At 44.6% G+C, this 18902-nt stretch overlaps 1 protein-coding gene across 6 annotated transcripts in view; it reads left to right on the top strand.

Moving 5' to 3' along the window:
* Positions 1-17040, top strand: part of zc3h18 (zinc finger CCCH-type containing 18) — a 49554-nt gene extending 32514 nt beyond the window's left edge. For 4 of the 6 annotated variants that reach the window (XM_061246242.1, XM_061246239.1, XM_061246240.1 and 1 more), the window contains exons 12-14: positions 856-1134; positions 4266-4400; positions 5252-6154. In XM_061246242.1, coding sequence (XP_061102226.1) covers positions 856-1134; positions 4266-4400; positions 5252-5735 — 898 coding nt within the window. In that variant the 3' untranslated portion in view covers positions 5736-6154. Of the gene's footprint in view, positions 1-855; positions 1135-4265; positions 4401-5251; positions 6155-8710; positions 8908-10377; positions 10566-10794; positions 10895-15352; positions 15447-15895 lie in introns of those variants that run through there. The other 2 variants (XM_061246243.1, XM_061246238.1) reach the window with 2 other exon arrangements.
* The last annotated feature ends 1862 nt before the right edge of the window (positions 17041-18902 follow it).

Below are 18902 nucleotides of genomic sequence, written 5' to 3'. Positions count from 1 at the left end.
TGATACGCTCACAGTGATTTATAGCACCTACAACTCCTTCATAATCCAAATAGCAAGGGAAATGTTTTCCACAATATGGGAGCTTTAAGCATTATCACGCGGTCTCAGAAACACATTCAGGTTCAGGTTTTCTCAGTCACTGAACTGTAGCTTCAGTACGAATAATTAATCCCACATGCATTCTTTCAGTGAAACATGAGAAGGGAGTGTGCAGTTTCCCACTTCAATTTTGGAATTTCAGCCCAGCACTGATTTACACTGAAACTTGTGAATGGTTGTGACAGGTTAAGAATTAAAAAGATTTTCCTGCAATAACCATCTAATTTTTCACTGTGTGAAAGCCTGCTACAAGCACACTGAAGAGGGAGCATTATAAAATGTGAATATGCTATGATAACTGCTGAAATAAAATGTTTGTCATTCATTTTGTCTGTCATTTAAGGAATTACGGATCTTATTTTGTTGTATGGATATTAAGGATATTGGTTGGCCTGTGTAGGAGTGGGTGTAGGAGTCTTGAGAACAGGCCTCAAGATGCAAGAGACTGAGAATGGGCCCTGGGTTGCAGCAGTTTGAGAAGGGGCCTCAGGGTGCAGGAGTCTGAGAAGGGGCCTCAGGGTGCAGGAGTCTGAGAAGGGGCCTCAGGGTGCAGGAGTCTGAGAAGGGGCCTCAGGATGCAGGAGTCTGAGAAGGGGCCTCAGGGTGCAGGAGTCTGAGAAGGGGCCTCAGAGTGTTTATGTTGGTTGTTTCTTGTGGTGGTGTTAAAGTGAGATAGGGGAGCGTGGAAGTGGAAGTGACCCTGCTTGTTTGTTTTTGTTTTCCTCCCCTCCCCTCTCGCCTTTCCCCACATTCAAGCCTGCCTCTAAAACCCGCTGCCCCTCTGCCCCCCCGGCGGGAGAAGCCCCCGGCCAAGACCCCAGCCAGCCCTCCGCCCCCAGGGCAACCGGGAAAGCCCCTCAAACCGCCCCCTGAGGGGGTCAAGCCAGTTATCCCCCGGGAGCCGGGCAAAATTGTCAACCCCAGGGAGGGGCGCAGGAAGGAGCGTCAGCATCACAACCCACCCAGGAGGTACGCAACGGCCATGCCAACTGCCACTCACCACACCAGGAACATCCATTCCACCCCTGGTGTTGGGTAAGAGCTGCTAGTTTTCATCCACTTTAATTTTTTGGGGGGGTTTTCATCGACAGCTAGTGATGTTTTACTGAAGGTTTTAAGGAAAAATGTCTTTAAAGGGTTCAATGGTGGTGCCCTCCAGGGATTTGAACCTGTAACCTTAACGTGTGTGTGTGTGTGCGTGCGTGCGTGCGTGCGTGCGTGCGTGCATACTTTTATGCGCATGTATTCTCCTGTGCTTGTTAAGGAGGTCGTTGGAATCTGTTTGTACACATGTGTATCCATGCACACCTGCGTAAGTGAATGTCTTGAAAACAATATAATGATTAGAACTGGTCATTCAGCCCAGGAATGATCACCTTTTCCCAGTGTACCAACTGCTTAGTTTGCCTGAAAGTGTGTGTGTGATTTTCAGTCAGCTTTAATGTGTGTGATACTCACGCATGTGTATGCATCCTTGTACTTTAAATAGGCAGCCTGCCAAGAGCGTGCTGCTCTAGTCATTTGGTTAGGTAAATCAGGTTGTTTATATTAATGTGGTAGACGGTATAGTGGGCGATTGAATTCTCCTGTATCAAGGCTCTGTTCATGCGGGTGATTCCCTGGCCTTTGGGCCCTGGAGTGGTTGTAGCCCCAGGGAAATGGGTTGTAGGTGAGTGGATGAAAGACCCTGGGAACTGTTGAAGTTTGATCAAAATGCCCTTATTGAAAATCAGGAATGATGAAGTTTGATTTAAATACTTTCAGAATCATGTGCAAAAATACCCTTACCTAAATGTTACTATATATCTCTATACTATATTTCAAATGCTGTTTAGTACTACAATGATAAGCCATACTGTTTGAAGAATTATTATTAATTGTGTTAAAATGAATGTCAGTCATCTTGAGCAATTAGAACTGTGTGTCTGTTAAAACCCATTGAGCTGCAAAGTACAGTCTGTTTAATGAAAGTGCAGAGAACACTTAATCAGGTGTTTACAAACCATGCGGAGGCAGAAGTTTCTGTAGGCTGGTTGTCTCTGTAGGGGAGGCCAGTGTGGGTGTGATACACAATGAAAGGCACAGTGTCCCTGGCACGAGAAGGAAGTTACTGGCTACGTAAGAAGTACCTGCTCACAGAGCTTCTCCAATGTGACCTAGTCACAAACATTAGCAGGAAGCTAGTGTGCTAATAAACAACAGGTAACATGATATGATTTGATATTTTGATGGAAAGCTGAGAAGGTTAGTTAATTCAAGTACATTCAATAGGCTGATATGGCAACCCCAGTCAGAACTCTCCTACGTGTACATGCTTATTGATTACACACATACCGTAATCCAAAATAGGAAGTACAGCCCTCTTTCCTTGGGTAAAGGTCCCATATTGTGCACATTTCCAGTGTTTTATTCTAGGTCCTGATATCCATAAGAAGACATTTGTGTGGTCTGTGTGAGCAATCCAAAAGTAAAAGTGAGGGGCGGCCTGTAGAGTAGTGGTTAAGGTAACTGACTGGGACACGCAAGGTCGGTGGTTCTAATCCCGGTGTATCCACAATAAGATCCGCACAGCCGTTGGGCCCTTGAGCAAGGCCCTTAACCCTGCATTGCTCCAGGGGAAGATTGTCTCCTGCTTAGTCTCACTCAACTGTACGTCGCTCTGGATAAGAGCATCTGCCAAATGCCAATAATGTAATGTAATGTAATCCGTAGATTAGCTGCAGTCTGCCATCTATTTCAGTGCCTCTGAAACTTGATTTGTGGGAATGGCTTTTTGTTATTGTTAGGGCTTAAAGTTCTCAGGCACCATGCCTGGCATAGAGCAGTTTTAAATTCATATAAATACTTAATTCAATACATTGTACATGTTTCCTCCTTTTCAGGCTCACAAATCTTTCATGCTTTAAACCCTGGTTATTCATCATATCTCGTGTGTGCTGCTAAAAATGGGGCAATATTTATTCATGAAGTGGTCCGTGCTCTCTATAAATAACTGGGAGCCTCTGATCTAGACCGCAGAGATTAGAAGGGAAAGATGTGTACCATGCCCCTGTGATGGCTGGAGTCTCTCATACCGCAAATGTAAAAAAAAAAAAAAACGATAACAACCGAGAAGGCTGTTATTTGTATTTATTCTATTTGGTGTTTAATATTTACCAGTAGGCTGTCTGTTAATGCCATACTAACACTAGTAAGTTATTGGGGGTGAGTCGCATAAGAAATGTTCATGTATAAGGTGAACATTTCTGATGCTGTATGGAGTAACAGGAGCTGCCACTGCATGTGTGTCTCCAGTACATTACTGTGGTGATGCTGCTGTGCTGTTATGGCGTGTTTGGGGCGTTGCTGCAGCAGCCGTTGCTGGAGTGGGTCCCGCTGAGAGATGATTAGCAGTTTGCTAGCTCTGCACTCTCTCTCTCTCTCCCTCTCTCAGGCGAATGGTTAGCACAGTGCTAACACCGTGCTCACTCCCTCTCTCAGGCGAACGGTTAGCACTGTGCTAACACCGTGTGCTCTCTCTCAGGTGAACGGTTAGCACTGTGCTAACACCGTGTGCTCTCTCTCAGGTGAACGGTTAGCACTGTGCTAACACCGTGCGCTCTCTCTCCCTCTCTCAGGCAGATGGTCAGCACTGTGCTAACACCGTGCGCTCTCTCCCTCTCTTAGGGGAACAGTTAGCACTATGCTAACACCGTGCACTCTCTCTCTCCCTCTCTTAGGGGAACAGTTAGCACTGTGCTAACACCGTGTGCTCCCTCCCTCTCTTAGGGGAACAGTTAGCACTGTGCTAACACCGTGCGCTCTCTCCCTCTCTTAGGGGAACAGTTAGCACTGTGCTAACACCGTGCGCTCTCTCCCTCTCTTAGGGGAACAGTTAGCACTGTGCTAACACCGTGCACTCTCTCCCTCCCTCTCTTAGGGGAACAGTTAGCACTGTGCTAACACCGTGCGCTCTCTCCCTCTCTTAGGGGAACAGTTAGCACTGTGCTAACACCGTGCGCTCTCTCCCTCTCTTAGGGGAACAGTTAGCACTGTGCTAACACCGTGCGCTCTCTCCCTCTCTTAGGGGAACAGTTAGCACTGTGCTAACACCGTGCGCTCTCTCCCTCTCTTAGGGGAACAGTTAGCACTGTGCTAACACCGTGCGCTCTCTCTCCCTCTCTCAGGCGGACGGTCAGTGGCAGTATGAGTGGCAGCGCCAGCAGCTACAGCGGCTCCAGCTCCCGCTCCCGCTCCCCCTCCGGCTCCCGAACACGCTCCTCCTCCGCCTCCATCTCCCGCTCTGGCTCCAGGAAGTCCAGGTTTGTCCTAGTGCCAGGGAGCGGGGCAAGGATTTGGCAGAAACACAGGGAAAAATTGACAGAATCATTCATTCCCATTGCAATATTGTAATGGGCAGTGTGGGAGAATTTTGGGTGAGATATGGGGAGAACTACATTAACAGACACAGTTGTCAGACCTGCGTTAGTCAGAGACCATTGGTCAAAGACAACCCTGTCATCATGCACATGTTCCCATCACCCTGCCCTGCAAGGCTCTGACCTTACTTTTGCCTCACTTCCTGTGAAGGTGGTGGAAAATGCAGCTTCTGTGGAACTCAAATATTAATTAAGCATTCATGACTCATGGCGAACTCTCGGTGATAAATCGCTGATAAAACATTTGATGCCAATCCCATAGAAAACATTCCTGCTTTTCCCCCTTTTTCTCTCAGTTTGAAATGCCACTTTGTATTTTGGCGCTTAATACTTGGTCCTCTGGTTCTGCTTTGGGAGAGCAAGGACAAACTTGTGCTCTCCTGAAACATGTGATGCCAAGCGGCACAACCACAGTAAAATGTATTATTGCAGCCACCCACCCACCATGATGGTGTCCCATACCACGATCTCCTCCCATGTCTGTGATATTTTTGAGCACACCAGACCGAAATGGGCATGCAAACAGGAGGCTGGCTAATGTCCGCCTGCAGCATAAAGGCGAAGAAACCGGACGTGCCCACTTCCTCTAAATTTGGTGGAAACTTTGTCGTCTCAATTCCTGTGAATGAATCATGATGTACGTGTGACAGACTGAATTGTTTGCTCATGCTGAACTCTTCTTTCCCCTCTCTCCCTCCTCCCCCATGCCTTTCATCTTCCGGTGGACACTGCAGAAAATCCAGGTACCCTATTTTTTTTGTCTTCAGGCCTTCTCCACACCTGACCTCTCCAGTGTCATCTTTTTTACTATTCATTGTTGTGATTGTGAGCTCTTCATGTTTCTCATTGTGCATTGGGGGTAAAAATTTGCTAAAAATTTGCTGCAGAAAATTCCTGCTGTGTAAAGTGTTTTCCCTTTGCTCAAAATGTCCTTGTCTTTCCCTTTCATACATGTTCTACTGTGTGCGTGTGCATGTGTGTGTTTTTCGTGTGTGGATGTGTGTTAAATTTATACAGTACTGTGCAAAAGTCAGAGACTGCCATTTTGTTTATTCAATTTCCAATCAAATCAACCAACAAATAAAACCGTTTGCCTTCAAAAGTCAAAGGAAAATAAGTGAAATGGAATTTCCAAAATATTATTGCATGATAGAGAAAGTAGGACTCCTAACGACTTTGCTGGTAGTCCACCGAAACCATCACCATCACACTACTTAGAGATTTTATTGTTGATAGGGGAAAATATTATTCTGGAATATTTCTGAGGGAAAAGTAAACCTGCTATGTAGATAATTGCTATTTTAGTATTTTAATAAATGTCAGCAAGCAGATTTAATTTCAAAGGCTAATGTGGTTAGCAGTTGTTAGCCATGGGCTTCTTTCACTTTTAAACCTTTTTCTGTGCGGTAAGCCACACAGCAGCTTTTAATATTTTAATATATGATTACATTTTGTGCTCATTTGAAGACTTGTAACTCACAGCTTGGTTCATTTCCCTTAGCCTAAATGACAAAACAAAACTCCACTATACTTTAGACATAAAAATGTTGAAATCGATTAATTTCTCATTTAACCTTCATGTCATGTTCGGGTCAAATCTGACTGATTTACAACTTAAAACACTCATAAATATTGTGTTTTACATCTGATTGCCTCAAGGCCTTATGATATCCTCCACACTATGCACACTATGCAACGTATAAAAGTGATGATCACCACTTTCATTGAATTTTGAGTGTTTTAGTCAACCTTGTTACACCTGTGGTGTTCCCGGTCAAAAGTGACCGCCATAGGAAATGAATGGGTATCCAGACTATATTCATCCATCAGATCAGAAAACATCCCCATACATACCACCCCATACACACCACCCCAACACAGACACACACACACACACACACACACACACACACATTTCAGACTGAACAATCTCTGTTATGTGAACCCATCTCTTTCCCGCGCTTATGTGCCGATCCTCCCACGTGAACCAACTTCCTGATGAAACAATGTATCATATCTTCACACAGACTAGACAGGTGTCTTATGTGAACCCATCTCTTTCCCGTGCTTTTGTGCCTACCCCCCACGTGAACCACACCTTCCAGACTAATCAATGTATCATATCTTCACACAGACCCCATATATATAGCTTGATGTTTGCCTTGCACTCCTTTTACTCTGAGCACAATGAGTAGGCGACTGACCAAGCGGTTATCTGTCAGAGAAGCTCTGGAGATAATTTTCGAACACGATGAAGAGGGCACTGAAGTTGAACCAGAGATAGAGGAGGATGTCTCGGAAGTGGAAGACAACACAGATTTGGATCCAGATTTTGAGGAGACTGACCAGTCAACAGATGGAGAGGGAGAGGCGCCTGAAGAACAGGCACCTGAGGAGATATTCCAGTCCAATAGTGGAGACTTGTTCTGGTCTTCATCCCCCCAGGACAAAGGAAGTAGAGCGAGAGTGGAAAACATCATAAAGATGACACCAGGGCCAACACGGTATGCGACATGTGGATGACATCAAGTCCAGCTTCCAACTCTTTTTACCAGAGTCCATTGAGGGAATTATACTGGAGATGGCAAACCTGGAGGGGAAGCATGTGTTTGGCGACACCTGGAGAGAAATTGACCTGGTAGACCTCCAAGCCTACATGGGTCTGTTGATTTTAGCAGGAGTATATCGCTCAAACAATGAGGCTACGAAAAGTCTGTGGGATGCAGAGACTGGCAGGTCTATGTTCCGGGCAACTATGTCCTTACAACAGTTTCATGTCCTTTACAATTAATCGATTCGATAACAGAGATACACGACCCGTCCGCTGATGAAATGACAAACTGGCTGCCATCAGGAACGTTTGGGACAGGTGGGTGGAGCGCCTACCACTGATGTACAATCCAGGCCCTGAGGTGACAGTTGATGAGCGCCTGGTTCCTTTTAGAGGTCACTGTTCCTTCAAGGTGTACATTCCAAGCAAACAGGGAAGTATGGAATAAAGATCTGGGCAGCATGTGACGCCAGGAGCAGCTATGCCTGGAATATGCAGGTATACTTGGGGAAAGCCAGTGCTGGAAGGGCCAAAAAAAACCAGGGCATGCGTGTTGTGCTGGACATGACAACCGGTCTCCAAGGGCATAATATCACATGACGGCTTCTTCACATCATATGCTCTTGGTCAGGAGCTGCTGAAAAGAGTGTCAAATGCCACTCGTGCATGAATTCACATGCACACACACACACACACACACACACACTCTCTCTCTCACACACACACACACACACACACACACACACTTTGAGGAGTTTGGTCTTTGTTTTTCCATTTCTTTTTCACATCACATGTTCATTTTGGAATGTTCACCACGACTCTGAGACATTGTTCACAGCTAAAGAGAGTTAAATAAAAATTTGGTTTTTGTGTTCATTTAAGAGCAGTTAAAACAGACCGGTCAAATTTGATGAAATATATTTTTGCAACATTCGCTTTCATAATCTGTCTGAAATTGGGCTGCTGTAGGTGCAGTAATTAATGATGTAATGCTGGACAAACCTCACAGTACCGGGCATCAGAATTAATGGTTCTAGATGGTAAAAATGCGGAGCTTTCTAGTGTCCTAAGTATTTGGATAGTGACACAATTTCTATTTATGGCCTTGTTTTGTTGTTTTTCACTGTGCATTGTGTATGCGTGCATGCATGCTTCTGTGTGTATATATGCAGGTATGTGAGTGTGGTGTCTGCTGATTGTTGTTTGTTTTGTATACATGTTATTATATGTTTTCTTAAACACTCTCAAACCTTTTGCTAAAATTCTTTCTCTCCCTCTGCCTAACCCTCCCTCTCCCTCTCTCTGCCTAACCCTCTCTTTCTCTCTCTGCCTAACCCTAACCCTCTCTCTCTGCCTAACCCTCCCTCTCCCACTCTCTGCCTAACCCCCTCTCTCTCTCTCTCTCTCTCTCTCTCTCTCTCTCTCTCTCTCTCTCTCTCTCTCTCTCTCTCTCTCTCTCTCTCTCTCTCTCTCTCTCTCTCTCTCTCTCTCTCTCTCTCTCTCTCTCTCTCTCTCTCTCTCTCCCTCTCTCTCTCCCTCTCTCTGCCTAACCCTCTCTCTCCCTCTCTCTGCCTAACCCTCTCTCTCCCTCTCTCTGCCTAACCCTCTCTCTGCCTAACCCTCCCCCTCCCTCTCCCCGCAGGTCCCTGAGCGTCAGCAGCGTCTCCTCCGTGTCCTCTGCCTCGTCCAGCAGCAGCTCACGGCGGAGCGCCGACTCAGAGGACATGTATGCAGACCTGGCTAGCCCCGTGTCCTCGGCCAGCTCGCGCTCGCCCACGCCCGGCCACGCCCGCAAGGACAAGCCACCGCCCCGCGACCGCCTGCCCAACAAGGACAAAGGTAGCGCCAGCCCCTGTCTCCTTCAGGGGTGCCCAATCGTGTGCCACGGAGGTTTACATTCCAACCAATCAGATTGCACCAATTTACACAACTCCAACCAGAGAGGAGGGAACTAAGTGGTGAAATCAGCTGCTGTAGTGTGATTGGTCAGGATGAAAACTTGCAACGCTTGACCCTTTGTGGCACGATTGACCCTTTGTGGCACCCTCGGTCTAGATTTTGAATTAATCAGGAAATGCCTATTTTCACACCATAAATATATCAGCTAATGTTGTTAGCTCACCACCCCTGGCTCTTATGGTGGTGTTATTTGTGCTCTTATTTTAAGTCACTTTGGTGAAGAAGCATCTGCTTGATGCCTAAATTGTGTTTTCCACAAGAGTTAGTACAGTCCAAAAACCATACACTTTTGTTCAAGAAAATAGCAGTAATAATAATAATACATTTTATTTGAAGTGGCGCATTTCTAGACACTCAAGGCCACCTTACATTGGGCAAAATACAACATAAACATGATACAAACATGATACAAAGTATCCAATTTAAAATAATCAACAAAAAAGAAAACATGATACAATATATCCAATTAAAAATAATTTACAATGAACATACAATTCATATCAAACAAACAGTCAGGGGTATGCAAGAGTAAACCGATGAGTTTTGAGAAGTTTTTTGAAAGATGACAGTGACTCTGTATGGTGGATGTGTATGGGTAGAGAGTTCCAGAGCCTGGGTGCTGTAGAGCTGAATGCTCGAGCACCCATAGTAGAGTCCGGTGGTGGGGATAGACAGGAGGTCAGCTGAGGAGGAGCAGAGAGTGCAAGTTGGGGTGTAGTTGTGAAGAAGGTCAGAGAGATGGGGGGGTGCAAGGGTGTTCAAAGCCTTGTATGTGAGTAGGAGGATCTTAAAATCAATGCGCTGTTGAACTGGTAACCAGTGTAGCCGAGTGAGGATGGGTGTGATGTGGTCATGAGATTTTGTGCGGGTGAGGATTCGGGCTGCAGAATTTTGTATAATTTGAAGTTTGTTGGTGAGTTTGGTGGGGAGTCCTGAGAGGATGCTGTTGCAGTAATCCACCCGGGAGGTGACAAAGGTATGGATTAGAGTTTCAGCACTGGTGTGGGAGAGTGAGGGGCGGAGTCTGGAGATATTGCGTAGGTGAAAAAAGGTAGTCCTTGAGATGTTTTTTATGTGCGGACCAAAGGATAAAGTATTGTCCAGGATGATGCCAAGGCTTTTGATTTGTGTTGACAGGGAAATCATCAATGGTTGTCAGGAAGCTGGAATTTCCGCCTCTGCTTGCAAGCTGAGATATTTGATTTGAATTTGTTCAGTGGTACCTGTTACATGGGAACAGTTCGCTGTGAACAACATGTTGAAGACGTGCACAGCAGGGTCGGCCAGGGATTATTATTCTGTAGTAGTTATGTTGTGGTTGAGCTGTGCTTGTGTTGCGGCCCTTTACAGGAAAGCCAACAAAAAAGGACGAGCCGTTCAAAGATGATCGCAGAAAGCCCGATCCATCTGCCCCACCCCCCAAAATGTCACAGAGGATGGGGCCAGGCAATAAGGGTCACCCTCTGCACCCACCGCCCATGGGACCCCCTGGAGGCTACGGCTCTCACAAGGACATCAAGCTCACCCTGCTCCACAAGGTGATTGGACCCACCGTTGTGCTGGGAATTGGGGACGACGACTTCACACCTGTCAGATGTAATATTTCCTGATTTTTGTGATTAAGGAGGGAAGTATTGATTTTCTGACCCTAAATGTCTAACACACACAGAGGTATTTCACAAGCGCGCACACACCAAGAGTTTTGTTTCCTGATGGCAGGAGAGAAGAGTTTGAGAGGTATTTTGTATTTTCTATCCATTTCCTTAGCAGCAGACAGACCGTGGAAACAGGAAGCGATACCTGCCGTCTGACAAGGACCGGCCTATGTCTCCGCCCAGCAAGAGGACAGCCATGTCACCTGATAGAGGTAAGAGCTGCAACTCTGGTTCAGGAACCACCCCAAACTAGCGTGATTTGAAGGGGCCCACCCCACACTAGCGTGATTTGGACTTGTACTGCCTACAGACAATATTTCACATAAATGTATTTGAAATATGTGTTGGCATGCGTCATATCTCAAGTGTAATACAAGGCTGTTTTCCCCCACGTGTGTACGCAGCATACTCACAGACAAGGGGGGGGGAGCACTACTAAGGCCAGAACTGACATTATCAGGCGTTTGGATTTTTAAATGCAATTTACTTCCAACATTGTGAATGCAATGCACTCCTCTTTTCACAACTTTTCCTGAACAGTTGCACTTGAAATAACTGCTTTTTTTCCAACTCTATAACATTGACTAGGTAAAGAAATGTGGGAAATTCCTGCTATTTTTTATGCTTTGATGCCAATTTCTCATGAGTTATCAAAAGTAATTTTGCATATGTAATCAAACAATATTAATGCTTTGCAATCGTTTGAAGATGATCGAGATCGTAGCTAGGGATGAATAATTGTGGGTGTCTATTTTCCCTAAATGTCTCGGCTAGAGACGGCAAATTTGGGTATGTTCTTAGCACACCACCTCTTATGGTGGTGTTATTTGTGCAGTTATTTGAAGTCACTTTGGTGTAGAAGCATCTGTTCGATGCCTAAATTGTATATTGCACAAATCCTCAAAAGCTTTAGCTATCTAACAGCTGAAACTGGGGAGAAAGTTTGGCAAAAGAAATCATATATATTCCATCCATTCATCCATCCATCATCTTAACCCGGCACACGCTCATGCCTATGGGCAATTTAGACTCTCCAATCAGCCTAACCTGCATGTCTTTGGACTGTGGGAGGAAACCGGAGTACCCAGAGGAAACCCACGCAAACACGGGGAGAACATGCAAACTCCACACAGAGAGGCCCCGGCCGACCGGGATTCGAACCCAGGACCTCCTTGCTGTGAGGCGGCAGTGCTAAGCACTGCACCATCCATGCCGCCTTCATATATATTCATACATTGCAATTGTTTGAAGATGTTATAGACTATAGGTTGAATAATTGTGGGCGTTGTAGTTATAGAAATTATTACAGCAGTAATCGTCAAAAAAAAAGAGACAGATTTTTAATAGATTTTCCCAATTCTCTTAAGTCTGGTCAAGGATCTCCTACAATACCTTCAAGGACCCTATGTTGATAACTAACACCTAACTAAAGGTGAAATATTCAGTTAAGAATTTCTATACCCCCAAAATGCACTTCACTACACACAATAATCATCCTCTGCTTGTTATTACATTATTATCCAGAGCGACGTACAGTTGATTAGACTGAGCATTTATTACTTGTAATGTAAAAAAGTAACAGCTTTGATGAACGTTTGCGTCATGAGAGGTACGGGTGCCAGGACTATGCAGCCTGAGGGCCGAGCATCTGCAACTTCTGGAACTTTCCGCAGAATTACCTGACACCACTCAATACTGAATGTGGGCAGGGATTAACTGGCAGCTTTTCCGCATTCCTCTGCCTTCACGTTGAAACAGAGGTGCGGTGGCATTAAAAATCATTTGGGATTGTTTCTTTTGTATTCTGTGCCCACACACACCATGGACTGATGGACCAGGACCGAAAGCCTCTGTAAATTGAGTATCTCTTGAATCTCCACATTATTCTCTCCAGATTTTTTGGCTTTTGCCAATCATTATCTCTTTCATATAGTAAATAGTAAATCATACTTTGGCGCAAGGCCGGGGTAATGATTAACTGTGTCACATTCCATTGACACAACAGAATGCTTGGTCTGCATTTGGATTCACATCAGGCCAGTGCTAATAAAATGTTTCAATCATTAATCTCCAGTTTTGAAGTCCTGCATTGGGTTTGAATAAACCTGCACAGGTAGATTCATACTCCTGTGCACAGTGGACATGCACGGACATACCACACCACATTCGGGTACTGTGGTTGGTTAGTTCTGCAGCTCAGTTCTTCTTTATTTACCTGTATGGGAATGCATGTCCTTTGTAAACAGTGTAGGCAATTAAAAGCATTTTTGAAGGCTGCAATTTTTTTTGTGCCATGTACAAAGGCAAAGAAATCTCAAGATAGAAAACCCAACTTTCGAAAAGAACGATCTGTGCAAACTGCTACACACAGTTACATTTATCACTGAAAAAAACTGACCGATTAGGTTTTCTTTGGTTGTTAATCAGCTTGGGTTTTTACATTGAAGTCAATGTAAAATGTGGGCAATAAGATATTTTGCACAGCCATACCTTCTGGTGCTTCACTGCTTAATTTGGCCAAGGGGGTGCTTTCCTGTCTAGTTATGTATGTATGTTTATGGGTAAAACCCATGAATTAGTTTAAATGTAACTTGCCTCATATTGTTGGTCAGGATATATTATATAGCTGAGGACCATACTTTTCACCAAGGTAGATTAACTACAATACTATTCCCATATGGGATTATATAAGTGTATATAAATGGTTGGCATTTATATAGTGCCTTTATCCAAAGCGCTGTACAATTGATGCTTCTCACGATTCTCACGACGGCGTTTGGCTGCCATGCAAGGCCGACCGACCAGCTCGTCAGGAGCATTTAGGAGCTAGGTATCTTGCTCAGGGACACCATGTTCTACACCGGTGACCGGTGTAGATCAGATTTCATTACATTAATGGCATTTCGCAGACACTCTTATCTAGAGCGACATACAGTTGATTAGACTAAGCAAGAGACAGCCCTCCACTGGAGAAATGCAGGGTTTTGGGCCTTGCTCAAGGGCCCAACGGCTGTGTGGATGTTATTGTGTCTACACCAGTGATCGAACCACCGGCCTTGCATGTCCCAGTCATATACCTTAACAACTACACTACAGGCCGCCCTCGTAACAAGCATGCTTATTGGCTCGATGATAATTTTTGGGTGTCGAAACTTGAAAGGGCACAACATTTTTACCACTCTGTGGTATCAAAGCAATTTGCTTGATATCCAGTTCTACCAGCATGACAGGGAAGCGATACTCGCTCCCAGCTTGGAAGAGTCTTAGTTCTTATCCAATCCCGTTTGGCTGTTGTTGACAGGCGAGTTATTTTTGGTGGTGGTGGAGTTTTCTGAGGCGTGTCCTCTCTTGATGTTTCTTATTCCGAATCCGAGTCGGAGCCGTACCCATACGTTTATTTGGTGGCATCCCAAAGCGGTCAGTTGGGAATGTTTGTCAGTCTGTCAGGCCAAGGAGAAGCAGGTAAAAACACAACAGCATAGCTGAGGGGACTGGGCCAACATTTAGCCTTGGGGCAGGTGTACGTAAATCATGTTAAAACCGACTCTCTCTGTTCTAGGATTGGCCTGCAAGAGTTTTAGCTGCTTTTGGTAGCGAGAGAGTGACAAGACTTTATATAAATGGTAAATTGTTGGCCTTTATCCAAAGCACGCTGTACAATTAATGCTTCTCATTCACCCATTCATACACACACTCACACACCAACGGCGATTGGCTGCCATGCAAGGTGCCGACCAGCTCGTCGGGAGCATTTAGGGGTTAGGTGTTCGACACAGCCTGGGCGGGGGATCGAACCTGCAACCCTCCGACTGCCAGACGACTGCTCTTACTGCCTGAGCCATGTCGTCTAATATAAATTGGAATATTACGGAATTTTTTTTTGTATATCTTTGGAGATTGGGTTGAGAGGTTTATGATTTATTGTTCATTTATTTGGATCCCCATTAGCTGCTACATCTTCCTGGGGTCCGCACACAGACGTACGTACCGTATATAACAAGACACACAACACACGTAACAAGTCGGCGTGTTTTGCGCTTGGGTCTGGTCAAAGAGGCCTGCACAGCCACAATGTTTGTTTAAGCCCACAGTACTGCAGGAAAATGGAAGGCTGTGAGGTGTGGAGGTGTTTCTGAGAGCCTGGAATGATTTTATAGATTTTATCAACGATTTATGTCTCTGTCTCTGCTGGGTGTAGTTGAGTGTATGCTATTTTCGGTTGTGTGCATGCATGTTTATGCGGGTCTGGAGAGAGTGACATTTTTTGTCTCCTGATCTGATCGAAGTAACATTCAGCATCTCCCGATACCGACTAAAAAATAATTCTGCTTATAAATACACAATATGTCAGGCTATATATAGTTTATATATATATATATATATAGCCTGGTATCATCCTGGTTTGAGTTTGTGGTCACGCAATTGCATATTTCAGCTATTATTCTAGCTAGAAAGAAGTCGCAAACAAATTTTTACTGTGGAGGCAATTATCTTGAAGATATCAGACTGTCTTGTGACATGTGACTGATTTTTTGCTGTTTAAGTTAAGAAATTGCTTCAAGCCGTTTCTCGCATTTGAAATTGTATTCACATGTACCGAAATGCTCGTCTTCAGATGCTCCTGAAAAGGCATTCAGATGCCCTAAGATTCTTCCCTCTTTCATTCACAGGTCGGGACAGGAGGATGTTACGACCACCTCTCTCACCCAGACTGGATCGCCCTCGAGGCCCTGGGCCACGCCCCATGCCCCCACAACCAGACAGGTAATAACAAAAATACAAAAAAATGTTGCATTACTCAACAACTACACATAATAAGACCTCCCGGCTTGGCTTAAAGTCTGTAAACCAATTCGAGAGCAGGCAAGATGAGCTTAACCTAATTATGTAGAAAAAAATAATTCTGCTTGAGGACAAATAAATACGGCAAACAATATGGCAGGCTATATAATTTTTTTCTTTAATTGTCTTCAAGTGCATCATTTATCAGATTAACCACTGAACATTCAAAATGCAGACTTTGACTAGGCTTAAAAGCATCGTCATGAAGCGCGATTGCTCCAAATAAATGATGAAAAATAACAACAGCATTATCAAACTGGAACATAAGTCGCTTAAGCGATAATCTCTGCTGAGCTCTGAAACTCAGAAATCCCTGTGTGTAAATGACGTGTAAATTCGGGAATGTATTCAGTTATTTTTTCGTTCTGTAGGAAACGGCCGCTGTCTCCGCCCCCAAAATCCTCTGGGAAGGGACCGGGAGCGTCGTCCGGAAAGCCAGCGGGAGCGGGGCCGGGTTCGGGTTCTGGCGGGCCGACTCCGCCCAAAGCGGGCAAGCCCAGCAGCACGCTGTCGAGGCGCGAGGAGCTGCTGAAACAGCTGAAGGCCGTGGAGGATGCCATCGCCCGCAAGAGGGCCAAGATCCCGGGGAAATAGGGGCCAACGAGCCACGCTCCTCCGCCAGACGTCAGGGCGCTCCGCCCTCGGAGAGACGCCGACAGTTCTTTTTATACGCGAGCGAAAAAGTGGCAGCAGGGCGTCGTTGCTTCCCCTTCTCCCCCTTTCATTCTGATTGGACAGGAAAACCATGTTGCCCCCCACCTCCCCACCCCAGCTCTTTCTTTGTTAGAAAGATTGTATGTCCTCCTGCACCCCACAAACGCAGACGCGCGCGCACTCACACACACGCAAACACCCATCCACCCACACACACCCTTTCCAATGAAGTGTCTCAAAGAAACATGATACCTTTAACGCATTCTTTTTCTCTCTTTCTCTGAATGCTTTCCATTTTTTGGTGTCTCGGACTGTGTTCATGAGACTAGCCTCCCCCTTTGTCTTTCTCGGGTCTGTGACTGTGGAGTTTCTGGAAACTGGTTTTCTGTTTGGAGAACAGACTCTGGAAAAACCTCTCTGGAAAAAAAAAAAAAAGAAAAAAAAAAAAAAAAGACCCCTCCCCGTCTCTCGAGACCCCTTTGTTTACGAAGGTCCTGTCTTTCCCAGTGCACACAACTTCTCTTAGTTCCTGCATTTAGTGTTTTTCAGCTGTGTTGGATTTCTTAATGTGTACAATTATAGCAAACATGGGAGAAAAGGAAGATTCTTCGAGTGTAAAATTATAGCGAACAAATTCCTGTGATGTGAAGTATGCCTTTTTTTAAATATCTGCAGCGTTTTTTGTTTGTTTCCCCCCCCCCCCTCAGCTCTTCGTAATTAAAAAGGTCTGTATTTTATTTCCCCCCAGTTTTAGTTGACACGTACAGTGGGAGGTTGCGTGTGAGATTTCCTGCAGAAAAGGAGGAATTGTGTCTTACCTTTGTGACAGGAAAAGCAACTGAATAAACTATTTTGATAAAGAGCCAGATGTTTTTTTTATTATTATTATTTTCTGTGTCTGTTCATAACTGTCACACACAGGTCGGTTCTTGCACAGGAACGTTTCTGGATTGTTTGAATTCATACCTGTTGTGAGGGAATTTCGAAGAAAAAATAGGAATCCAGTTAATGATTTTGTCTTAAATAGTCAGAGCTAAAGAGAATTGTCGAAGAACCAGGACATTAAATGAACCTAGCACTAATTCCAAAAAGCAAAACCAACAGAATTGATTAAGTCTGGTTGTCTTATTTCTCAACCCCCCCTGTCTCATGTGTTTTCTGTTTGGACCTGTCAACTTCAGCACAATTACATGTGGTTTTGTTGTCCTGGTTTGGTATTATACAGTTGGATGTAATGAAAATCACCTTTTCCTCAATTTATTAAATTCTTCATAACCACACAAACACCAAACGGTATATATATTCCAAACAGATCATTGTCCTTCAAAAGTTCCCCCAAAAGACCTGTTTCACTCGTGAATGCGTGGTATCGGGGAAGCTAGTGCTGCTCTGACCTCTGGTTCCGCTCCTCTTTCAGTGTTATTTTGATATAGGTGCTGTGGATACCTTCTGGTGATCAGCCTCTGAAACACATTTGGGGAAACACCTGACCGGTCACATGACCGGCAACTGTCAACGAAAATGTAAATGTTGAGTTCCCAAGATCAGTTTACTGAACTGAACGCTCCCATATGTTAATTTTGCTAATCAGGTGGACTGGTCAACATTTATTTTCTTTTTTTTATTCATTTTTGGAGCGTTTATCAGTGTTAGTTTAGTATTTTGGACCATTGGTTTCACAGATATTCTACAAATGTGGTTGTAAACCATGCACTGCATTCTGCGTGACTTTGATTTTGTTGCATGTTTGACTGCATGTTGCATGAGTTATACTTTGTTGCATGTTGTGTATGTTGTTTACCAATCCTAGCCTTAACCTCAAGGCCAGCTGATTTGCTGTTTATTATATTTAATTTGTCATATTTTCCTCATCTGACATTTTAAATTATTTTCCCAGTGAGTACATGAATGACAAACGGAAGGCAGTTTTATGTCCTTGTATAATTTCACCACCATGGAATGTTCCAGTCACCTGGAATTTGCGTGGACAGTTTAACTAATCGAGCTGGGCAATTGATGGAAACAAAGACCTGCATACAGATGGGCCCTCCAGGAAATTAGTTCCCCACCCTAACTCTACACATTTGTGTGCAAAGTGCAACTTTACTTAAAATGGGAAAGGCCATCTCTGTCAGGGAAATTAGAGATGCCAGTTAAGACTGAGCATTTTCTGGTGTGTGTGTGTGTGTGTGTGTGTGTGTGTGTGTGTGTGTGTGTGTGTGTGTGTGTGTGTGTGTGTGTGTGTGTGTGTGTGTGTGTGTGTGTGTGTGTGTGTGTGTGTGTGTGTGTGTGTGTGTGTGTGTGTGTGTGTGTGTGTGTGTGAGAGTGTGTGAGAGAATATATGTAGAGAAATGGCAATAGATAAATACTCATTGTTATAGACATTCGTATGAGTGTCCCTGTGTCGTTTCCTCCTGCACCCTCTGATCCAGGAGTGAAGAACCTCATTTCTTGATGGCTATGCAGATTTTTGTTTCCCCAATTAGCCTGGCTAACCCTCTCTGCACAACTAGAGGAAATTGTGTAGTGTAGGAATCATCAAATTTGGCCTCCAATGCAAATCCAGCCCTGGAATTTTTTTTTCCTGGCTAAGTAACCATTTTAGTTCTAATGGTTGGTCGGACTGACTTTACGCCTGACTCCCAGGTAAAGGGAGGGTGGAAAAACCAGCAGTTCTCAGTCCTCTAGGAAGCTGCTTTGATGATCCCTACTGTAGGGAGTGGT

This window comes from Conger conger, chromosome 6 (genome assembly GCF_963514075.1).
Source record: "Conger conger chromosome 6, fConCon1.1, whole genome shotgun sequence".
Classification (NCBI taxonomy): Eukaryota; Metazoa; Chordata; class Actinopteri; order Anguilliformes; family Congridae; genus Conger; species Conger conger.
The sequence above is the reverse complement of the archived record's forward strand: the minus strand, read 5'-3'. Positions and strand labels throughout refer to the sequence as shown.